The 16854-nt window shown below is 40.7% G+C and overlaps 1 protein-coding gene across 1 annotated transcript; it reads right to left on the bottom strand.

Moving 5' to 3' along the window:
- LOC308676959 (sulfotransferase 2B1-like) lies at nucleotides 1-14868 on the bottom strand. The gene is made up of 6 exons (XM_081343033.1): nucleotides 14638-14868; nucleotides 12184-12392; nucleotides 8904-9030; nucleotides 8703-8797; nucleotides 6809-6989; nucleotides 1-794 (listed from the first exon to the last, which is right to left on the bottom strand). Exons 1-6 carry the CDS (start codon nucleotides 14771-14773, stop codon nucleotides 679-681), a joined length of 864 nt encoding a protein of 287 aa, XP_081199159.1. The 5' UTR covers nucleotides 14774-14868; the 3' UTR covers nucleotides 1-678.
- Between the last annotated feature and the right edge of the window lie 1986 nt (nucleotides 14869-16854).

The raw sequence follows: 16854 nt of genomic DNA, 5'->3' as shown, positions 1-16854 counted from the left end.
CTTTATTTATTATATTATATTTACAATGCAGTTTCCATCATGGATAAGGGGGTTCACAGATAGTAGGTTAGTCTTGCATCTAGGCACTAACCAGATTCAGATGTTCAGCACCATGTATGTTCAAAACCATATCTTGAGACTTAAGATACCAGCACTATAGTTTGGTTACCTCTGGAATCTAATCCATCCCGTCCCACAGACCACTTGAGCTCTGATTTCCAGGCCTTAATGATTGTCCTCACCTAGTCCCATTCTTTTCCCATGAAATTCAGAAGAACCCTCTGGATATCTCCTGTACCTCCCATAGATGTTCCCACTAATCTACGTCTTACACTAGACCAGGGGTAGGCAACCTTGGCTCTTTTATGACTCGTGGACTTCAAATCCCAGAATTCCTGAGCCAGCATGGCTCAGCTTGGAAACCTCTCCCTTTCCCCTCAGCATGGCTGGCTCAGGAATTCTGGGAGTTGAAGTCCATGAGTCATAAAAGAGCCAAGGTTGCCTACCCCTGCACTAGACAATGAGTATCCTCAGCATGGCTGGCTCAGGAATTCTGGGAGTTGAAGTCCATGAGTCATAAAAGAGCCAAGGTTGCTTAACCCTGCACTAGACAATAAGTATCCTGATAAGTCATTATTCGGTCCAGTAGTGGAGGGAATCAAGTGGAAAAAGGCAAATTTAGTCCTTGTTCCAGGGAAAAGTGACACTTAAATCTTGTAGACGCTCCTGGTAGATTTGGTCAAAACATTCACTCTGTGCCTTGGTCAGGTGATTCTTCCAATCTCCAGAAATCCCTAGAAACCAAAACATAAAATAATAACTCATTAGAGTCAGACATGGTGGGGGAAAGTATACTATGGCAGGGCTTTTCAACCGGTGGTATGGGTACCACTGGTGGTATTTGAACACCTGGCAGGTGGTACACGACCCCTAGCCAAGTGTAGTGGGGGAGGGAATGAGCTAACGCGGTGCCACACAGGCCTGGAGGAGACCAGCTGGAGCTGCAGGGCTCGGCAGAAGCGCCAGGATCTGCGCACTCGGCTGAATGCTGTTTGGAACTTCTGATGCACCCGGAAGAGAAAAGGAGGAGGAGGGTGAAGAGAGGAGAAGCTATAAAAAGAGCAGGTTTTGGCAGGAGAGGAAAAAAAACACGGAGAAAGAGAAGAGAAGCTTTTGTTAGCGAAGGAGATCGCAAGCAGCCTTTGCGAGCGAATGGTAAGTGAAAGAGCGAGCGAGAGGCTTCTGCGAGCAACATGAGTGAAAGAGTGAGAGAGAAGCTTTTCCAAGCAACGTGTGAGTGAATGAGAGCAAGAGAGAAGATTGTGCAAGCAACGTGTGAGTGAGCAAGAGAAGATTGTGCGAGCAACATGTGAGTGAATGAGCAAGAAGCTTGTGCGAGCAACGTGAGTGAATGAGCAAGAGACGATTGTGCAAGCAACGTGAGTGAATGAGCAAGAGAGGCTTGTGCGAGCAACGTGTAAGTGAATGAGAAGCTTGTGCAAGCAACGTGAGTGAATGAGCAAGAGGCTTGTGCGAGCAACGTGTAAGTGAATGAGAAGCTTGTGCAAGCAACGTGAGTGAATGAGCAAGAAAAGCTTGTGCGAGCAACACGTGAGTGAATGAGCGAGAAGCTTGTGCGAGCAACGTGAGTGAATGAGCAAGAGAAGATTGTGCAAGCAACATGTGAGTGAAAGAGCAAGAAGCTTGTGCGAGCAACGTGTAAGTGAATGAGAAGCTTGTGCAAGCAATGTGTGTGAATGAGCAAGAAGCTTGTGCAAGCAATGTGAGTGAATGAGCAAGAGAAGCTTGTGCGAGCAACACGTGAGTGAATGAGCGAGAAGCTTGTATGAGCAACGTGAGTGAATGAGCAAGAGAAGCTTGTCCAAGCAATGAGTGAATGAGCAAGAGGCTTGTGCGAGCAACGTGTAAGTGAATGAGAAGCTTGTGCAAGCAATGTGTGTGAATGAGCAAGAAGCTTGTGCAATCAATGTGAATGAATGACCAAGAGAAGCTTGTGCGAGCAACACGTGAGTGAATGAGCGAGAAGCTTGTGCGAGCAACGTGTAAGTGAATACTTGTGTGAGCAATATGTGAGTGAATGAGAGCAAGCGAGAGGCTTTTGCTAGCAAAAGGGGAGGGGAGGATTGTGAGCGAAGGGTGAGAGAAAAAGGGAAAAGTGAGGGGGGAGAAGGAAAAAAAAAGAAAAGGCATTGACTTCTGAGTTCCACTGTTGCAGCAGGAAGGAAGTATGAACACTGAACCTCAACTTTTTACTTTTCGATAATATTATAAACTAGCCAATTCTATAACAATGGATGAATCTAACCAGTAAAGCCCAAAATCCCCCCCCCCATTTTTTTTAATCATCAAGTTTTTGACACCTTGCTAAGCATGGTAGTACTTGAATATTGTCATGTCCTAAAAGTGGTACAATCTGTGTGAAAAGGTTGAAAAGACCTGTTCTATGGTATTTACCCAAAATAAATAGGTGGTTTTCCCCAAATAATTTGCCCTCAAATATAAGAAAATCATCTTAAATTGACTTAAGAATACAAAAACAGAGATAGAAAATAGTTTTCTGTCTAATCTTAATTTTGGAGAAGATTATTATCTTAAAGTCAGAGTTGTCCCCCTTTGGGATAAATGCAGATCTATTGCAGCTCTTAAGAAGAATTGAGCAACTAGGACTGTTCTGAAAGTTTAATGTTTGGATTTCTAAATTATTTTTTCTTCCACATGGAGGAAATGCACTTGGAAATCCTAGTTCTGTATATAGGGCTATCGCTCGGCCCTTGATAGAGAATTCTTAAGAATGATGTCATCAAGATTACTTTGTTGCTGTGTTTTATCAATGCAGATATCAGAATCAGAATAGAGCTGAAAGGGACCTTGGAGGTCTTCTAATCCAGCCCGCTGCTCAAGCAGGAGATCCTATACCATTTCAGATAGGTCGCTGTCCAGTCTCTTCCTCCAGTGATGAAGCACCCACCTGCTACCGGCGTCAACTTCCCTCCGCCCTGTGCGCTCCCACAGAGAGGGCCTCCTCAGGGTGCCACCGGTCAGAGAATGTCGGCTGGTGGCCCCCAGGGGGAGGGCCTTCTCTGTGGGCGCCCCGGATTTATGGAATCAGCTGCCGGTTGAGCTCCGGATGGCACCTGACCTTCGCTCCTTCCGACGCGGTCTGAAGACCTTTTTATTTGAACAAGCCGGCCTGGCCTGATGGGGGATGTATTGGGGTTTTTATTGTGGATTTTTTATATTGTTATCTATTATTTTAGTTCGGGCTTCTATTTAATACTTTTTCAATTTTTGTACTTTGTATTTTTTATGTGCCCTGTTCACCGCCCTGAGTCCTTCGGGAGAAGGGCGGTATACAAATATAATAAAATAAATAAATAAATAAATAAATAAATAAATAAATAAATAAATAAATAAATAAATAAATAAATGTCTGAAGGCAAAGCTGTTCCACTGGTTAATTGTCCCCACTGTCAGGAAGTTTCTCCTTAATTCCAGGCTGCTTCTCTCCTTGATTAGTTTCCATCCATTGTTTCTTGTCTTGCCTTCTGGTGCTTTTGAAAATAAACTGACCCCCCTCCTCTTTGTGGCAGCCTCTCAAATACTGGAATACTAGTAACAAGTCGCCCCTAGTCTTTCTTTTCTCTAGACTAGCCAAACCCAAATTCTGCAATTGTTCTTCGTATGTTTTAGTCTCCAGGCTTTTAATCATCTTAGTTGCTCTTCTTTGTACTTTTTACAAAGCCTCAACATCTTTTTTGTAATGTGGTGATCGAAACCTGGATTCTCTTATTCCAGCTGTGGTCTTACTAAGGCTTTATAAAGCAGTACTAATATTTCATGTGATTTTGATTCTCTGCCTCTATTTATATAGCCAAGGATTGTATTAGCTTTTTTGGCTGCTGCTGCACACTGCTGGCTCATGTTTAAGTGATCGTCTACTAGGACTCCAAGGTCCCTCTCACAGTTACTGTTTTTGAGCCAGGTTTCGCCTAATCTGTACTTGTACCTTTGGTTTTTACCTGCCCAGGTGTAAAATCTTCCTTTTCTCCACATTAAATTTCATTTTATTGGATAGGGCCCATTGTTCAAGTCTGTCAAGATCTTTTTGGATCCTGAGCTTGTCGTTTGGAGTGTTGGCTATTCCTGCCAGCTTAGTGTCATCTGCAAATTTCTTGAGTTTCCCTTCTTTTCCCTCATCTAAATCATTTATGGAAAATATTGTAGAGGACTGGATCTAAGACAGAACCTCGTGGTACTGCTTACTTCCCTTCATGTAGATCCAGTACCCTTAAGGACTACTCATTGAGTATGATTTGTCAGCCAGTTACAAATCCATTTGATGGTGATGCTGTTTATTCCACATTTTTCTAGCTTACCAAGAAGTAGGTTGTGGTCTACTTTGTCAAATGTCATGCTGAAGTCTAAATAGTCTATGTAAACAGCATTTCGCTGGTTTACTAATTTAGTCGCTTGGTCAAAGAATGAAGTAAGATTGGTTTGGCATGAAGTTTTTAACAAATCTGTGCTGGCTTCTATTTACATCTTTATTGGGAAAGGGCGGTATATAAATCTAAATAATAATAATATTAATAATAATAATAATAATAATAATAATAATAATAATAATAATAATAATAATAATAATAATAATAATAATAATAATAATAATTTGTTTCTAGATGTTCACAGATCTGTTTTTTGATTTTTTCCAGTATTTTCACAGGTATTGATGTTAGGTTGATTGGTCTGTAATTTCCTGTGTCTGTTTTTTTTTGGGGGGGGGGGTTGGAAAATGGGAACCACATCAATTCTTTTCCAATCCTCTGGTAGTTCCCCAGTGCTCCAAGATTTTTTAAAGATATGATACAATGGTTCTGAGATAACATCTGCCAGCTACTTCAAAACTCTGGGATGTAATCCATCAGGTCCTGGCAATTTATATTCATCAAGGTCAGACAGGTGTTCTCTTAATATTTTGTTGCTTATTTTAATTTTTATTTCTAGTCTGCCTTTTACAGTTATGATTTTATGTTTCAATGTAAATAGGTAAAGGTAAAGGTTCCCCCGCACATGCGTGCTAGTCGTTTCCAACTCTAGGGGCCGGTGCTCATCTCCGTTTCAAAGCCGAAGAGCCAGCGCTTGTCCAAGGACGTCTCCATGGTCATGACTAGACGCCAAAGGCGCACGGAACGCTGTTACCTTCCCACCGTAGTGGTCCCTATTTTTCTACTTGCATTTTTACGTGCTTTCGAACTGCTAGGTTGGCAGAAGCTGGGATGAGTAACAGGCGCTCACTCTGTTACGCGGCACTCAGGATTCGACCCGCCAAACTGCCGACCTTCTGATTGACAAGCTCAGCGTCCTAACCCACTGAGCCACCGCGTCCCTGATTTCAATGTAAATGTAAGAAGCCAAATGATCAGACCAGCAAAGGAAAAGACTCATATGTCAATTTTCTTAACTATTCCTGTTAAGCATGGCACCACAGAGTACAACAAACCTTGGACTATAAAGCTAGGGATCAGTGTCTCCATCCTTCTACTCCTACAGACCAGGAACTGTTGAAACCCTATTTTCTAAGAACAACATTGTCCCACTAGGTAGATCAAATTGTCAATCAACACCAGCCGAAAAGCTGTGACTACAGTCCTGAAGACAATATGCCTCCGACTGATTTCTCAGCCAGAGAATGGCAGAAGGCTTGACGGTGTGATGTTAATATGTGTGTGAGCCCCATTATAATTAATTCACAATTTTTAAGTGTTTTCCACGCACCTGGTCCCATGCAGACAAGCCAAAACTGAACCCCCGAATTCAGACCGGTGCTGTGAATCCTAACAGCTGTAGTCCAAAGCAAGTGAATCAGGCTGAGGAAAGCTAATCTTGAGAATCACTTGATGTTTAGTTTAGTTTAGTTTATTAGACTTATATACCGCCCTTCTCCCGTAGGACTCAGGGCGGTTCACAAGGTTTTTAAAAAGAAAACAATACCACAATTACAAAAATTAAAACAATTAAAATGATTATATTAACCTTGAATATAAAAATCCTAATTAAAATCCAATTAAAACCCCAATTAATACCCTCAGTCCAGGCCAGAAAGCTCAAAGAGCCAGGTCTTCAGGTCCCGGCGGAATGAGCGAAGGTCAGGGGCAGTCCTAAGCTCTACAGGCAGCTGGTTCCAAAGGGCCAGCGCACCCACAGAGAAGGCCCTCCCCCTGGGTATTGTCCGCCGGCAATCTTTTACCGGCGGTACCCTGAGAAGACCCTCCCTGTGGGAGCGCACAGGACGAAGGGAGCTTGATGCCGGCAGCAGGTGCTCCCTCAAATATCCTGGACCCAAGCCATTTAGGGCTTTATAGGTCATCACCAGCACCTTGAATCTCAGGATGTCAACCCAGGATATGAGCAAGGTGGCATAAATGCTTTCAAAGAAATGCTAAAGAGATGAAATGAGAACCTCAGAAAGGAGCTGAGGGAACTGGAAGGACCAAAGAGGGTCCCGCCAAGTCTTACAGCTCAAAAACCCTGCAGCTGGCAAGGAAAACAAAGAGATCGGGGTTTAGAGGCACCCCTGTGAAACAGTATTTCCCAACCTTGACTATTTCTGAGTTGGTGGACTTTAGCAGCCAGCATTCCACTGCCGGCATGGCCATCGATAAGAATTCTTGATGTTGAAATCCATACCCCTAAAAATGGCCAAGGTTGGAAACCACGGTCCTAGAACATCACCCTGATTGAGGCTGTTCCAGATGGCAAATCCTTCCCCTTTCCCTCCCTTCATCACCTTTGCGAAGGAAAGCACTTTTCTTTTGGTTCATGATGAACTTCGGCGTGAGTGAGAAGTTGGACATCTTATTGCTCTTCATGGATTCGAAGGAGGCATTCGCAACCACGGATTCAATGGCTGCATCATCTAAGTCTTTGCCTAAGAACTGGCTGATACGAACAACACTCCCTCGCAGATCCTGGAGGACAACCAGACAAGAGGGTCTGAAAACCACCCTGGGAAGCATACATCTGGCATCGTTAGTTCTGCTCAAAACAGAAAGGGTTTCAAACTCAGTTTTAGCTAGCATATTTCTTCCAAAACCATCAATGCCCTTACACCAGGGGTAGGCAACCTCGGCTCTTTTATGACTCGTGGACTTCAACTCCCAGAATTCCTGAGCCAGCCATGCTGGCTCAGGAATTCTGGGAGTTGAAGTCCACGAGTCATAAAAGAGCCGAGGTTGCCTACCCCTGCCTTACAGCATTGGAAGAACTTTTGTCCAGGGAGGGGACCAAAACAATTGCACCCCCAAGCCTTCACAGCAATATTGCTTTCAGAAGGCTTCTTCAGTAAAGCATCCAAATTCATCAGACATATATAGCACTTAGGAATGTCTAGCTTGGTGTCTTTTAAGGAGCCTCAGTGGATTAAGTCAACACAACGAGCCCAACCAGAACCAGACAAGTGGAGGGTTTGGTAGAAAGTCAGAATTCAGTCATTTTCTTTCAAAGCTGGTTTGAATTGTGTTGCCTGAACCTGAGAGACCCTAGACATACAAAACCTGGGATACAATAAACTTATTTAATCCCTCTTTCTACCTTGGAGGACCTGGCCATTTACAGTCCTCTCTTCTTCACTCCTAACCTGGATCATAAAGTGCTTACTATTATGGCCACCGTTGAACATTGTTGTATACAGAGAGGCATTTGGACCTCAACAGATTCAATCTTCTTCATTCCCTTCTTAATGGTAGGGTGTCTTGTTAAATGGAGAATTGACATGTACATGTATTCAGACTTGGCAATTCTACAGCATGCCTGTGTAAACATACACAGCACAATAGAAGAGAATATCTAAAACTCGGGGTTGAACTATGGAGGTCTTGATGCTCTCTGAGCTTGGTTGTTTGCTTGCGGTTTTGTTGCCCAACTAGGTAACATCATCATTGTTATCAGCAGCAAACTCCATACACAACGTGTACTGAAGATGTTTCCTTGTTAGGTAATGAAATGTTTCCAGGGAAACAGCCAAGTTCAGAGAACACCAAGAACTCCATACACAGTACACATACCTCTGCGACAAAATTAATCATAAACTAATATGTTTTCATTTAATCAAAAAAACCACCCAACCTAGGTGGTGTGATCAGCTTTTGGTTCAATCTTTTATAGGAATAAAGAAAATTAGGTTAACTGATTACACTGTGGTTGAATTAACCATGGTTTATAGTGCTGTGAGAATATAGGCATTCAAAGGCACTGTGATTACTGGGCAAACAAGAAAACCTGACTCATACGTGTATTTTGCTTGAAACATAGCAAATAATATACTGTTATTTATGGCATTGTAAGCTTTTCCAAAGTCAGTTGATAGTGAGTAAATAAATAATCACTCCCTCAGTGGTCTAGCAAAGAATAAGCTATGTCTTCATGGGACAAACAGGTGGGAAGGTCTCCTCCACACACATTTTGCACCTTGGAGAGCATAAAGCATTGAACTAGCCAAGGATTTGTGAAAGCAGGGCAGTCATCCCTGCTGATTATCACCAAAAGGATAGTGTGAGGATTCCCACTCTGTTTAATATCCTTCAGAATCTGACCATCTCGGTCAAATCCAGGAATCTGCTACCCCTAGTGGTTGTATTAACACCCAGTTGAATTGACAAGCAAAATAACATAAAGGCAACAACCTCTTGCAACTCCTCATACGTAATGAAGAAGAAGTTCTCTTTGTCCTTCAAGTTCATCCAACCTTTAACGTGGTCAAACCAGGATCCAAAAGGCACTGTAACCACAAGAGGAATTAAATGTGAAGACTGAGAGAAAAGAAGACATATGAGGAGGGAAGAAGACCAAAATGTTTTTCTACACCCATTCCTTCATTCACTTACCATCTCCCTTTAGAAAGCCCTTGAGAAATTGATCCAAGGTGCCAGGGTCTTTATAGGGGTGAAACATTGAAGCAAAATGATACAGGGACACCAACACATCTTTGGGGTTTCTGACTGTGTAGATTATCTATGTACATAAAAAAAGTGGGATGGTTGGAAGAATAATTAGATGCAAAATCGGAAAATAGCAGAGCCCATCTAGGCAAACATGCCCTCCTAAAAATAGTTTTTATTCCTTTCCCAATAGCTGATTTCCCTGGTCTGCAAGTCAGCTATTGATAAGTGTGGCAGGGCAAAATAATAATTATAATACAGGTAGCCTCCACTTACAAACCATGGTTGAGTCCAAACTTTTCATTGCTAAGCAAGGCAGTTGTTAAGTGAGTCGCACCCCATTTCTGTCGTGGTTGTTAAATGAAACACTGCTGCTGTTCAGTGAATCACACAATCGTTAAGCAAATCTAGCTTTCCCCCACTGATTTTGCTTGTCAGAAGCTGGGTGGGAAGGTCCCAAATAGAGATCACGTGACACCCCCCCCCCCCTGGGAGCCCGAAACCATCATGAATACATGCTGGTTGCCAAGAGCCAAGATTTTGGTCATAGGACCATGGGGATGCTGCAATAGTCATAAGAATGAGAACTGGTCATAGGTTTTTCAGTGTTGTTGTAACACTGAATGCTCACTAATGGTTGTATGTCAAGGGCTACCTGTAATAGGCCTGTTGTTTTTACATCTAAAAGGAGACCACAGGGAATGGAATGTGAGCCTAATCAGAAGCTTCCCCCCACCCCCCAGGTTTGCTGAACTTAGACATCATATTTAAATGGGGCCACCAGATAAACTGTGGCGATGAAGAAGGAGGGGTGCCTTGTGGATCATGGAGAGATGGCAGTCTCTCTGTTCGATCCAAGGAAAGCCCTCTAAACTGGAAGGGGATAGACCGGCCACACCTCTGCGGGCCCGGCCATTAGCTGCTGACAACCGAAGAGCGATAACTTTAATTAGCACATCGTAAACAGCATGTTTGGACTGGGTGAGAATATGGATCCTTTCTTTACTATTTTACAACTGAATTTCCTGGGAAAGGGTCCCAAGAAGCTTAAAACCTCCGGGTATGAATGGAAGCGGCCGTTTTAAAAATTGTATGGGGGACAGAAATACACAAGCTACAGTTTTGATAAATCTGAGAACTGAGGTAATTGTTAAGATTTTCTCTTTGGGGGAAAAAACCCTATTGAGGTGAAATATAAGAAATACAAGAAATTAACCCTTTGTTTTAAGAGTGGAAAATGGACTTTGAATGAAAGCTAGTGGTGGATTTGAGTACAGCACTATAATTAGCTCCTTGGCTACTTGGTGGCTTTCAGGTTAAGAGAGAACAGCTGGCAATAAAGGAAAATATTTTGGCATATTTAGCATCCTGACCTTCATGGACTGTAAATATCTACTGGGCTTGGACTTTTAATCTCAAGAGCCAGTGGGAGAGAAAGAAAAAACTGACTTTTGAATAGTCTGGCTGCAGGGAGGTTGAACATTATGAACTCTGGGAACATTGTGGATTACAACCTTGCCTGACTTTATAATTTTCAGGATACTTGAGACAAAGGATTACTATAAAATATTGCTATTAGGACCGGATTATAAAGGCTATATACAAAGAGCAGAAAACTAGAGGAAATTTTGTTCCACTCTTACTGAGACTGGTAATACTAGAGGATTTTTAGGAGTGATGCCTCAAGAAAAAACAAATACCTTTCAGAAGGAAATACTCTCTCTGCTACAGCAAATTCAAACAATTCTTGCACACAAAGAGGACATTAACAAAAACATAATGAGACTAAAAATAACCTACATGATATAAAGGACCAAATCTCCAAACTGAAGCTACAATTGGAAAGCTCCCAGACAACGACTACAAAGTATGAACAAATAAACCAGAAATCAGAGGGCAAAGCAGAAGAAATGGACTTGGAGATGGAGGAGATAGGAGAAGGGAAAAATGGACTGCCATACACAAATAAAATACTGCAAGACCTACCTATAACAATGAAAATACAAAAGACCTTTCTCCAAAATATACCTGATGACAAGGAAGAAGAATCTAGAAAATGGAGCATAGAGCGGGCAGAGGAAATGTCTAAGGAATATGGATGGGTGGTGTTCCTCCCTAAAAGTACTCCACCTAAATAGTCTTTTTCATGCCAAGCAGCTTTCACAAAAATAGAAAAATTCTTGGGCGATTTAATTGTCTTAGCCTGGAAAGCTTCTTGGCAAAGAAAGAAAGCAAAAGTTAGACTTAAAAAACAGAGGATTTGACCTATCAGAGCACTATCTGTTTAATATACCTGTTTGAATATGATTAAAAGAACGGATGATCCTTAGATATAACTAGATTTTTATAATGGAAGAAATGATTTAGAATTAAAATAGCATTTTTTCTTCTTTTGATATGGGAAATTTGAAAATAAGAGGAGGATTGGTCTGAATAAAACTTTTGGCTATATAAATATAATTAATATTGAGAAAATCATAACTGACAAAGAGACTTTAAATATTGATGGGAAATCAAACTTAATAAGAGCACAAAAAACAGGATATTGACTTATGAATTGATATTGTTGTTATTTCTATAATTTTAGTAAAATATGATGAAGATGTCTATATCTAATTTTGTATACATCAATAGTACTAAGAATTGTAATTGTTTAATGAGGGGAAAAGGAAAAAAATATGGGGAAGACAGGAAGATCAAAGAAAAAATACTGGATTATGCATTACTGAATAGACTTATATTGAAGAAATTAATGTTAAATATGTGAACCCAGACAACATGTTGTTTACTGAGCTCTAAAGATTGTAATTTTAAAAAATTAATAAAACCTATAAAAAAATTAAAAGTATTTTAATTTTCCATAGAAAAATGGAAATTTGCTGTAGAGGCAGTATTTATTAGTGTTTTCATGTCTTGTTCCTGATTTACGGTAGTTTACATTCCATCCAAGCCTCCAATCAATTCACAGGGTACCAGCCAAGAAACTAAAAGAAAAGAAATCTGAAATTGGCTAAACAAGTCATGATAACTCTGCTTATCTGTAAGATTGACTCTGGCTTGTTTCTGATTCAGTCTACAAACCAAAGTTAAAAAAAACACCCAATGACAGAATACACCACACTGGGCCTCAGTTCTGACTGTGCTTAATTACCCAAGGTTACTAATGGAGCAATGGTCAGAGTTACAGTAAGATGGAAGTCTGTCATGATCATAATTTCCCTCTTACCTTAGCTTTGGATTTGAAGAAAGACTTGGCAAAAAGATGTGCAGGCAGGTGAGAGCTAATAATGCGTGGCGACTTGTTGGTCAAAGCTGTCCTGTATCCTATCACTGTCTCGAACCAGGGACCTCGATCCCAATTAGGCGTGGTTTGGCACCAGGTAGGGTCTCCATTGCTACGGATGAGACTTAAAATCTCCAGCATCCACACTGTTCCTAAAAAAAAAGTCCCCATCATTCCAAGAAAGCAGTATTTAATCCATCTGAATCCTGGTTACTTTATGCTCTTAGTTTTATATATACGCCCCACCTTTCTAGAATAAAAATCAGGATGATGTACAGGTACTCCTCAACTTATAACCTCAATTGAGCCCAAAATTTCTGTTGCTAAATGAGACATTTGTTAAGTGAATTTTGCCCCATTTTATGACCGTCCTTGCCACAGTTGTTAGTGAATCACTGCATTTGGTAAGTTAGTAACACGGTTGTTAAGTGAATCAGGCTTCCCCATTGACTTTGCTTGTCAGAAAGGTCACAAATGGGACACTGCAGCCGTCATAAATATGAGTCAGTTGCCAAGCGTCTGAATTTTGATCATATAACCATGGGGATGCTGCAACAATCGTGTGAAAAATGGTCATAAGTCACTTTTTCTCAGTGCAATTGTAACTTTGAACAGTCACTAAATGAACTGTTGTTAAGTTGAGGACTACCTGTATCGAGAAGATCACTGCTGTATTTCTCTAAACACGCTGTGACCTAAGCAAGGCCTGTTTAGTTTGAGCCAGAAAATTGCATCATCGGCCTTTATGCTACTGAATTGGTCTACAGGTAGTCCTCAACTTATGATGAGTTGCTTAGCAACCATTTGAAGTTCTGACAGGACTCTCTGCGGGATACTGACAACCAGGATTATGTAACAACCTGCATTCACTTAAAGGCAATTTGGTGCTCGGTAACCGGACCACATTATATCGGCCGTCTGCAGCATCCTGCTCTCATGTGTTGTTTTATGACAGTTTTGCCGAATACTAGCATTTACCTCCGGTTTTCAGCAAAATTGCATCAGTCTTGGACCTTTGGTTTACTTAACAACATGTTGGCATTCTGGTCGTAATTTGAGAACTGCCTATATATCTCTTAACTCAGGTAGAAAACCTTGCTTAGCTGCTTTGACAGCTACCTGATCTCTTAATATTTAGCAAAACCAGGCCAATCATCTGGATAGAATTGCCCAGGCCTAATAAAATCAAAATTAGAACAGCCTTTCCCAAGATGGTTAATTCTCCAGATGTGTGCAGCAATAACCACACCAGCTATATAATTCAGGTAATTGAAGTCACACATCTGAGGAAGACAGTGGTGAACTAAGGCCATTAGCTTATTTTCAATATTTTCCTTCTGTTCTTCCCTCGCTTTATTAGGTGCCATCCAAACAGGGCTTCCCAAAAACCTACTGAATCCCAATTGTACAATTGCTCAGTTTAATTCTGAACAACAAAAAATACTTTTGTTTATACATAATTGAACATCTCCCTTTTATCTCAGCAATTACATACAGTAATTATCGACACACTTGTAGAGTACATATATTAATAGTTCTTTGAGAGAACTAAGAAAATTCCTGTCTGTGAAAGCCAAAAGACCCCATCTCATCTGACCTCTCTTGGTGTCTAATCCCGTGTTTCTCTATCTTGGAAAATTAAGATGCATAGAGTTCAAGTCCCAGAATTCCCCAACCCAATTCTCTCAGAGAATTCTGGGAGTTGAAGTTCAGACGTCTTAAAGTTGTCAAGGTTGAAAAAGCCTGGTTTGACCTGACGTTTCTTGAATGCTTCTTTGAACTTTTTGAAACTACAAATATTTATTTCTATTTATTAACAAAGTGGCACAAATGCTTCCAAAGGATGCTATGCGGTGGTGGGATTCAGCCGGTTCGCACCACTTCGGAAGAACCGGTAGCTAATTTTTTGTTGCCCAGGCCCAGAATGGACTTCCGGAAGCGGCATCCACACAGAGAACCGGTGGTTCACATATTTGAATCCCACCACTGATGCCATGCATATTATTACCTAAGCTCAAGCCATGTAACATCATCCATTTGCCTCCATATCCTGTGCTTTATCAGGGTAAAACTTTCCAAGGTAAAAGTTAAAATATTTTACACAGTAAAAAATTAAAACAAATTTAAAAGTTTTAGCTGTTTTTAAACGTCACATATTCACTGCTAGTGCTGTATGCTGTTGTTTTTTTGTTGTTGCTGATTTTTCCAAAAGCTGTGTTTTGTAAAAGTTGTTTATGCTTTTACTAAGAATTAGATCCCATTTGGAAACTGAATGGGACACCAACTCTATTTTTCTTTAACACACACACACACACACACACACAAATAGAATCGTCTTGCTTTCACGCACTAATCTGAAGCATTTTCCCTCCCCACAAGTAGCCCAAGAAATTCTACCTGACTTCTGATAAGTGACATTGAAAATATCGTCATCTCGAACTTGGAAATCCTTTTCTACCATCCGCAACACAGGTTCTGCATAGATGACTTGAGGAAAACTGATCCCTTTATATTGGAAATACTTTTGGAACATCCTGGAGCCCAGCAGATGACAAGGAAAGTTTTGAAAAATAAGTGTGAAACTTGGTGGCAAAACCAAATTCAAAGGATTCTTCCTTCCCGCCAGGAGTATTTAGTTGTGTCCTCTGAAAATGAGAACAGATTTATGAATGTTTGACAATGAGGAAGAGAAAAAGCAGCGGCATGGAATGGCAGAGAGAAAATTGGAACTCAAATCGTCTTGGTTCACGATCTATTTGCTACTTTAAGAAGAAAAAAAAACACCCCTCCAGACCTTCCAGAAATGTCCAATTACAGCTATAACAGGCAGAGCTCCAATTTGGAGGTTATGGAAAGCTGACGGGCTATAGCAAAGTATCTATTCTCCCTCATTAGTTCTTTTTCTTTTTATTTGTTCTGTCTTGAGGCAGTAAGAATTTGTTTGAGCACCCTCACACGAGCAAACGCAGACAGTGGGACACTTACACAGCTTCTCACCAAGCTCAGATGCTGTGTGTAATTCTCAGGCTTCATAAAAAAATAGCAGGAAAATCCCTACTGGAACAAATTAAAATCTCATCTAGGATGGAATGAGAATTTCATTCATACATGGGTTATGGTTGATGTTGTTTTAATGAATTACAGAATTGGCAACTCCTTTCAAAAGTGGGAAGGAAATACTAAGCTTTTTCCGAGCAGTGTCTGGTCATATTAGGAAACTGTTAGATACAACATACTCCATATTTTGTGCTAGAAATACATTGATCTATTGCATTTTGGCTGTTGCAGATTAGTGAGAATTTTGCTAAGTTTGTTTTTAAGATGTGCTTCAAAAAGAAATTCACAGGTTTACGTATAAACAGGATCAAAAGTAATGTTTTATGTATATTTCATTACAATGCAAGATTGAAAATACTAGATTTTTAAAAAAAAAATACAGGAGAAAGCAAAATTAATAGATTAATTCATCTTCAGGTTTTTTTATACCTGTACTTATTTATATCTGTACTTCCTTCCTTTCCTGAAAGGAATTAATTCCCTCTTCCCTGTTTTATCCTCACAACAACCCTGTGAGGTAGATTAAACTGAGAAGTAGCAACTGACCCAAAGTTACTCAGTGAGTTTTATCACTAGGTAGAAAATTGAATTGGTTCCCCCATTCTGATCCAACATTATGATAAAAAACTACACTAGTACACTAGTTATGACTTGTCTCCTAGGCCTGGTGCTGATAGTTCTAGAAAGCACAAGAAAAACGAATTGCCTTGACTGGGTGCTTAATAGATTAGAATATAAATGTAAGATGGTCTCACGAGGTCGATGGATCGTTAAGGTGCTTCCAAGTAAAAGGCATCACGCAGGAATGCGATCATTCAAAGCTTTATTTAACGATAAAGTAAATAGAAAGAGTTCCCTGGCATGGAGGCCTCCATGCCTGGGTTGCAAGCAAGCAGAAGAGAGAACAAAGAGAGAGCAAGCAAGCATAGCAGAGAGCAGCCCCTGAGCAGAGGTATTTATGGGGGTCTCAGCCCCTCCCTTACCATAAAACTCTCTCGCCAATGGGGCTGCAGGGGCCGGGGACCCCTGACCCACCAGTGGGAGCAAAGAAGCCTCTTTGCTCCCATCTGATGACCTTTTTGGGGAACTGCCATGGCTGGCACAAAACATCTAACAATAAATTGTAATAATAATAATGATAATGATAATGATAATGATAATAATACATATAACATCATCAAACAAAAACTTCTGCCTATCCCAAATCTTTGAGAAGGTCACAATAGGTGAATAAAAATGCCAGATCCAATCTTAACATCTGTCTGATGGTGCAACCCTCTATAATTATAACAATTGTTATAACAATAACAACATTAAAAGTGCAGGTGAAGAAGTTCACTACAAATATCCAGAAATCCTTCAAGCTGACATCAACCACACAGAAATCAAGACAAAGGTTAGAAGTGAATACATCATGAAGAAAGTCTGAAAGTCCAAATTCAGTGCAAGAAGTTCCATCAAGGCAGTTAAACCTGGGCAATTCCAGTCATCAGGTACACAGCTGGAATAGTGGGCTGGAGCTAAGCAGAATTAAAGGCTCTGGATAAGAAGACTAGA

The sequence above is a fragment of the Vipera berus genome (genome assembly GCF_964194415.1).
Source record: "Vipera berus genome assembly, chromosome: Z".
Classification (NCBI taxonomy): domain Eukaryota; kingdom Metazoa; phylum Chordata; class Lepidosauria; order Squamata; family Viperidae; genus Vipera; species Vipera berus.
This window is presented reverse-complemented; position numbering and strand designations above follow the sequence as displayed.

Coding starts and splice junctions, on each gene's coding strand:
- LOC308676959 (XM_081343033.1), bottom strand. CDS start 14,773: ATGTTCCAAAAGTATTTCCAATATAAAGGGATCAGTTTTCCTCAAGTC. Junction 12,393..14,637: donor TGTCACTTATCAGAAGTCAG/GTAGAATTTCTT, acceptor CTTTTTTTTTAG/GAACAGTGTGGATGCTGGAG. Junction 9,031..12,183: donor TCTTCAAATCCAAAGCTAAG/GTAAGAGGGAAA, acceptor TTATGTACATAG/ATAATCTACACAGTCAGAAA.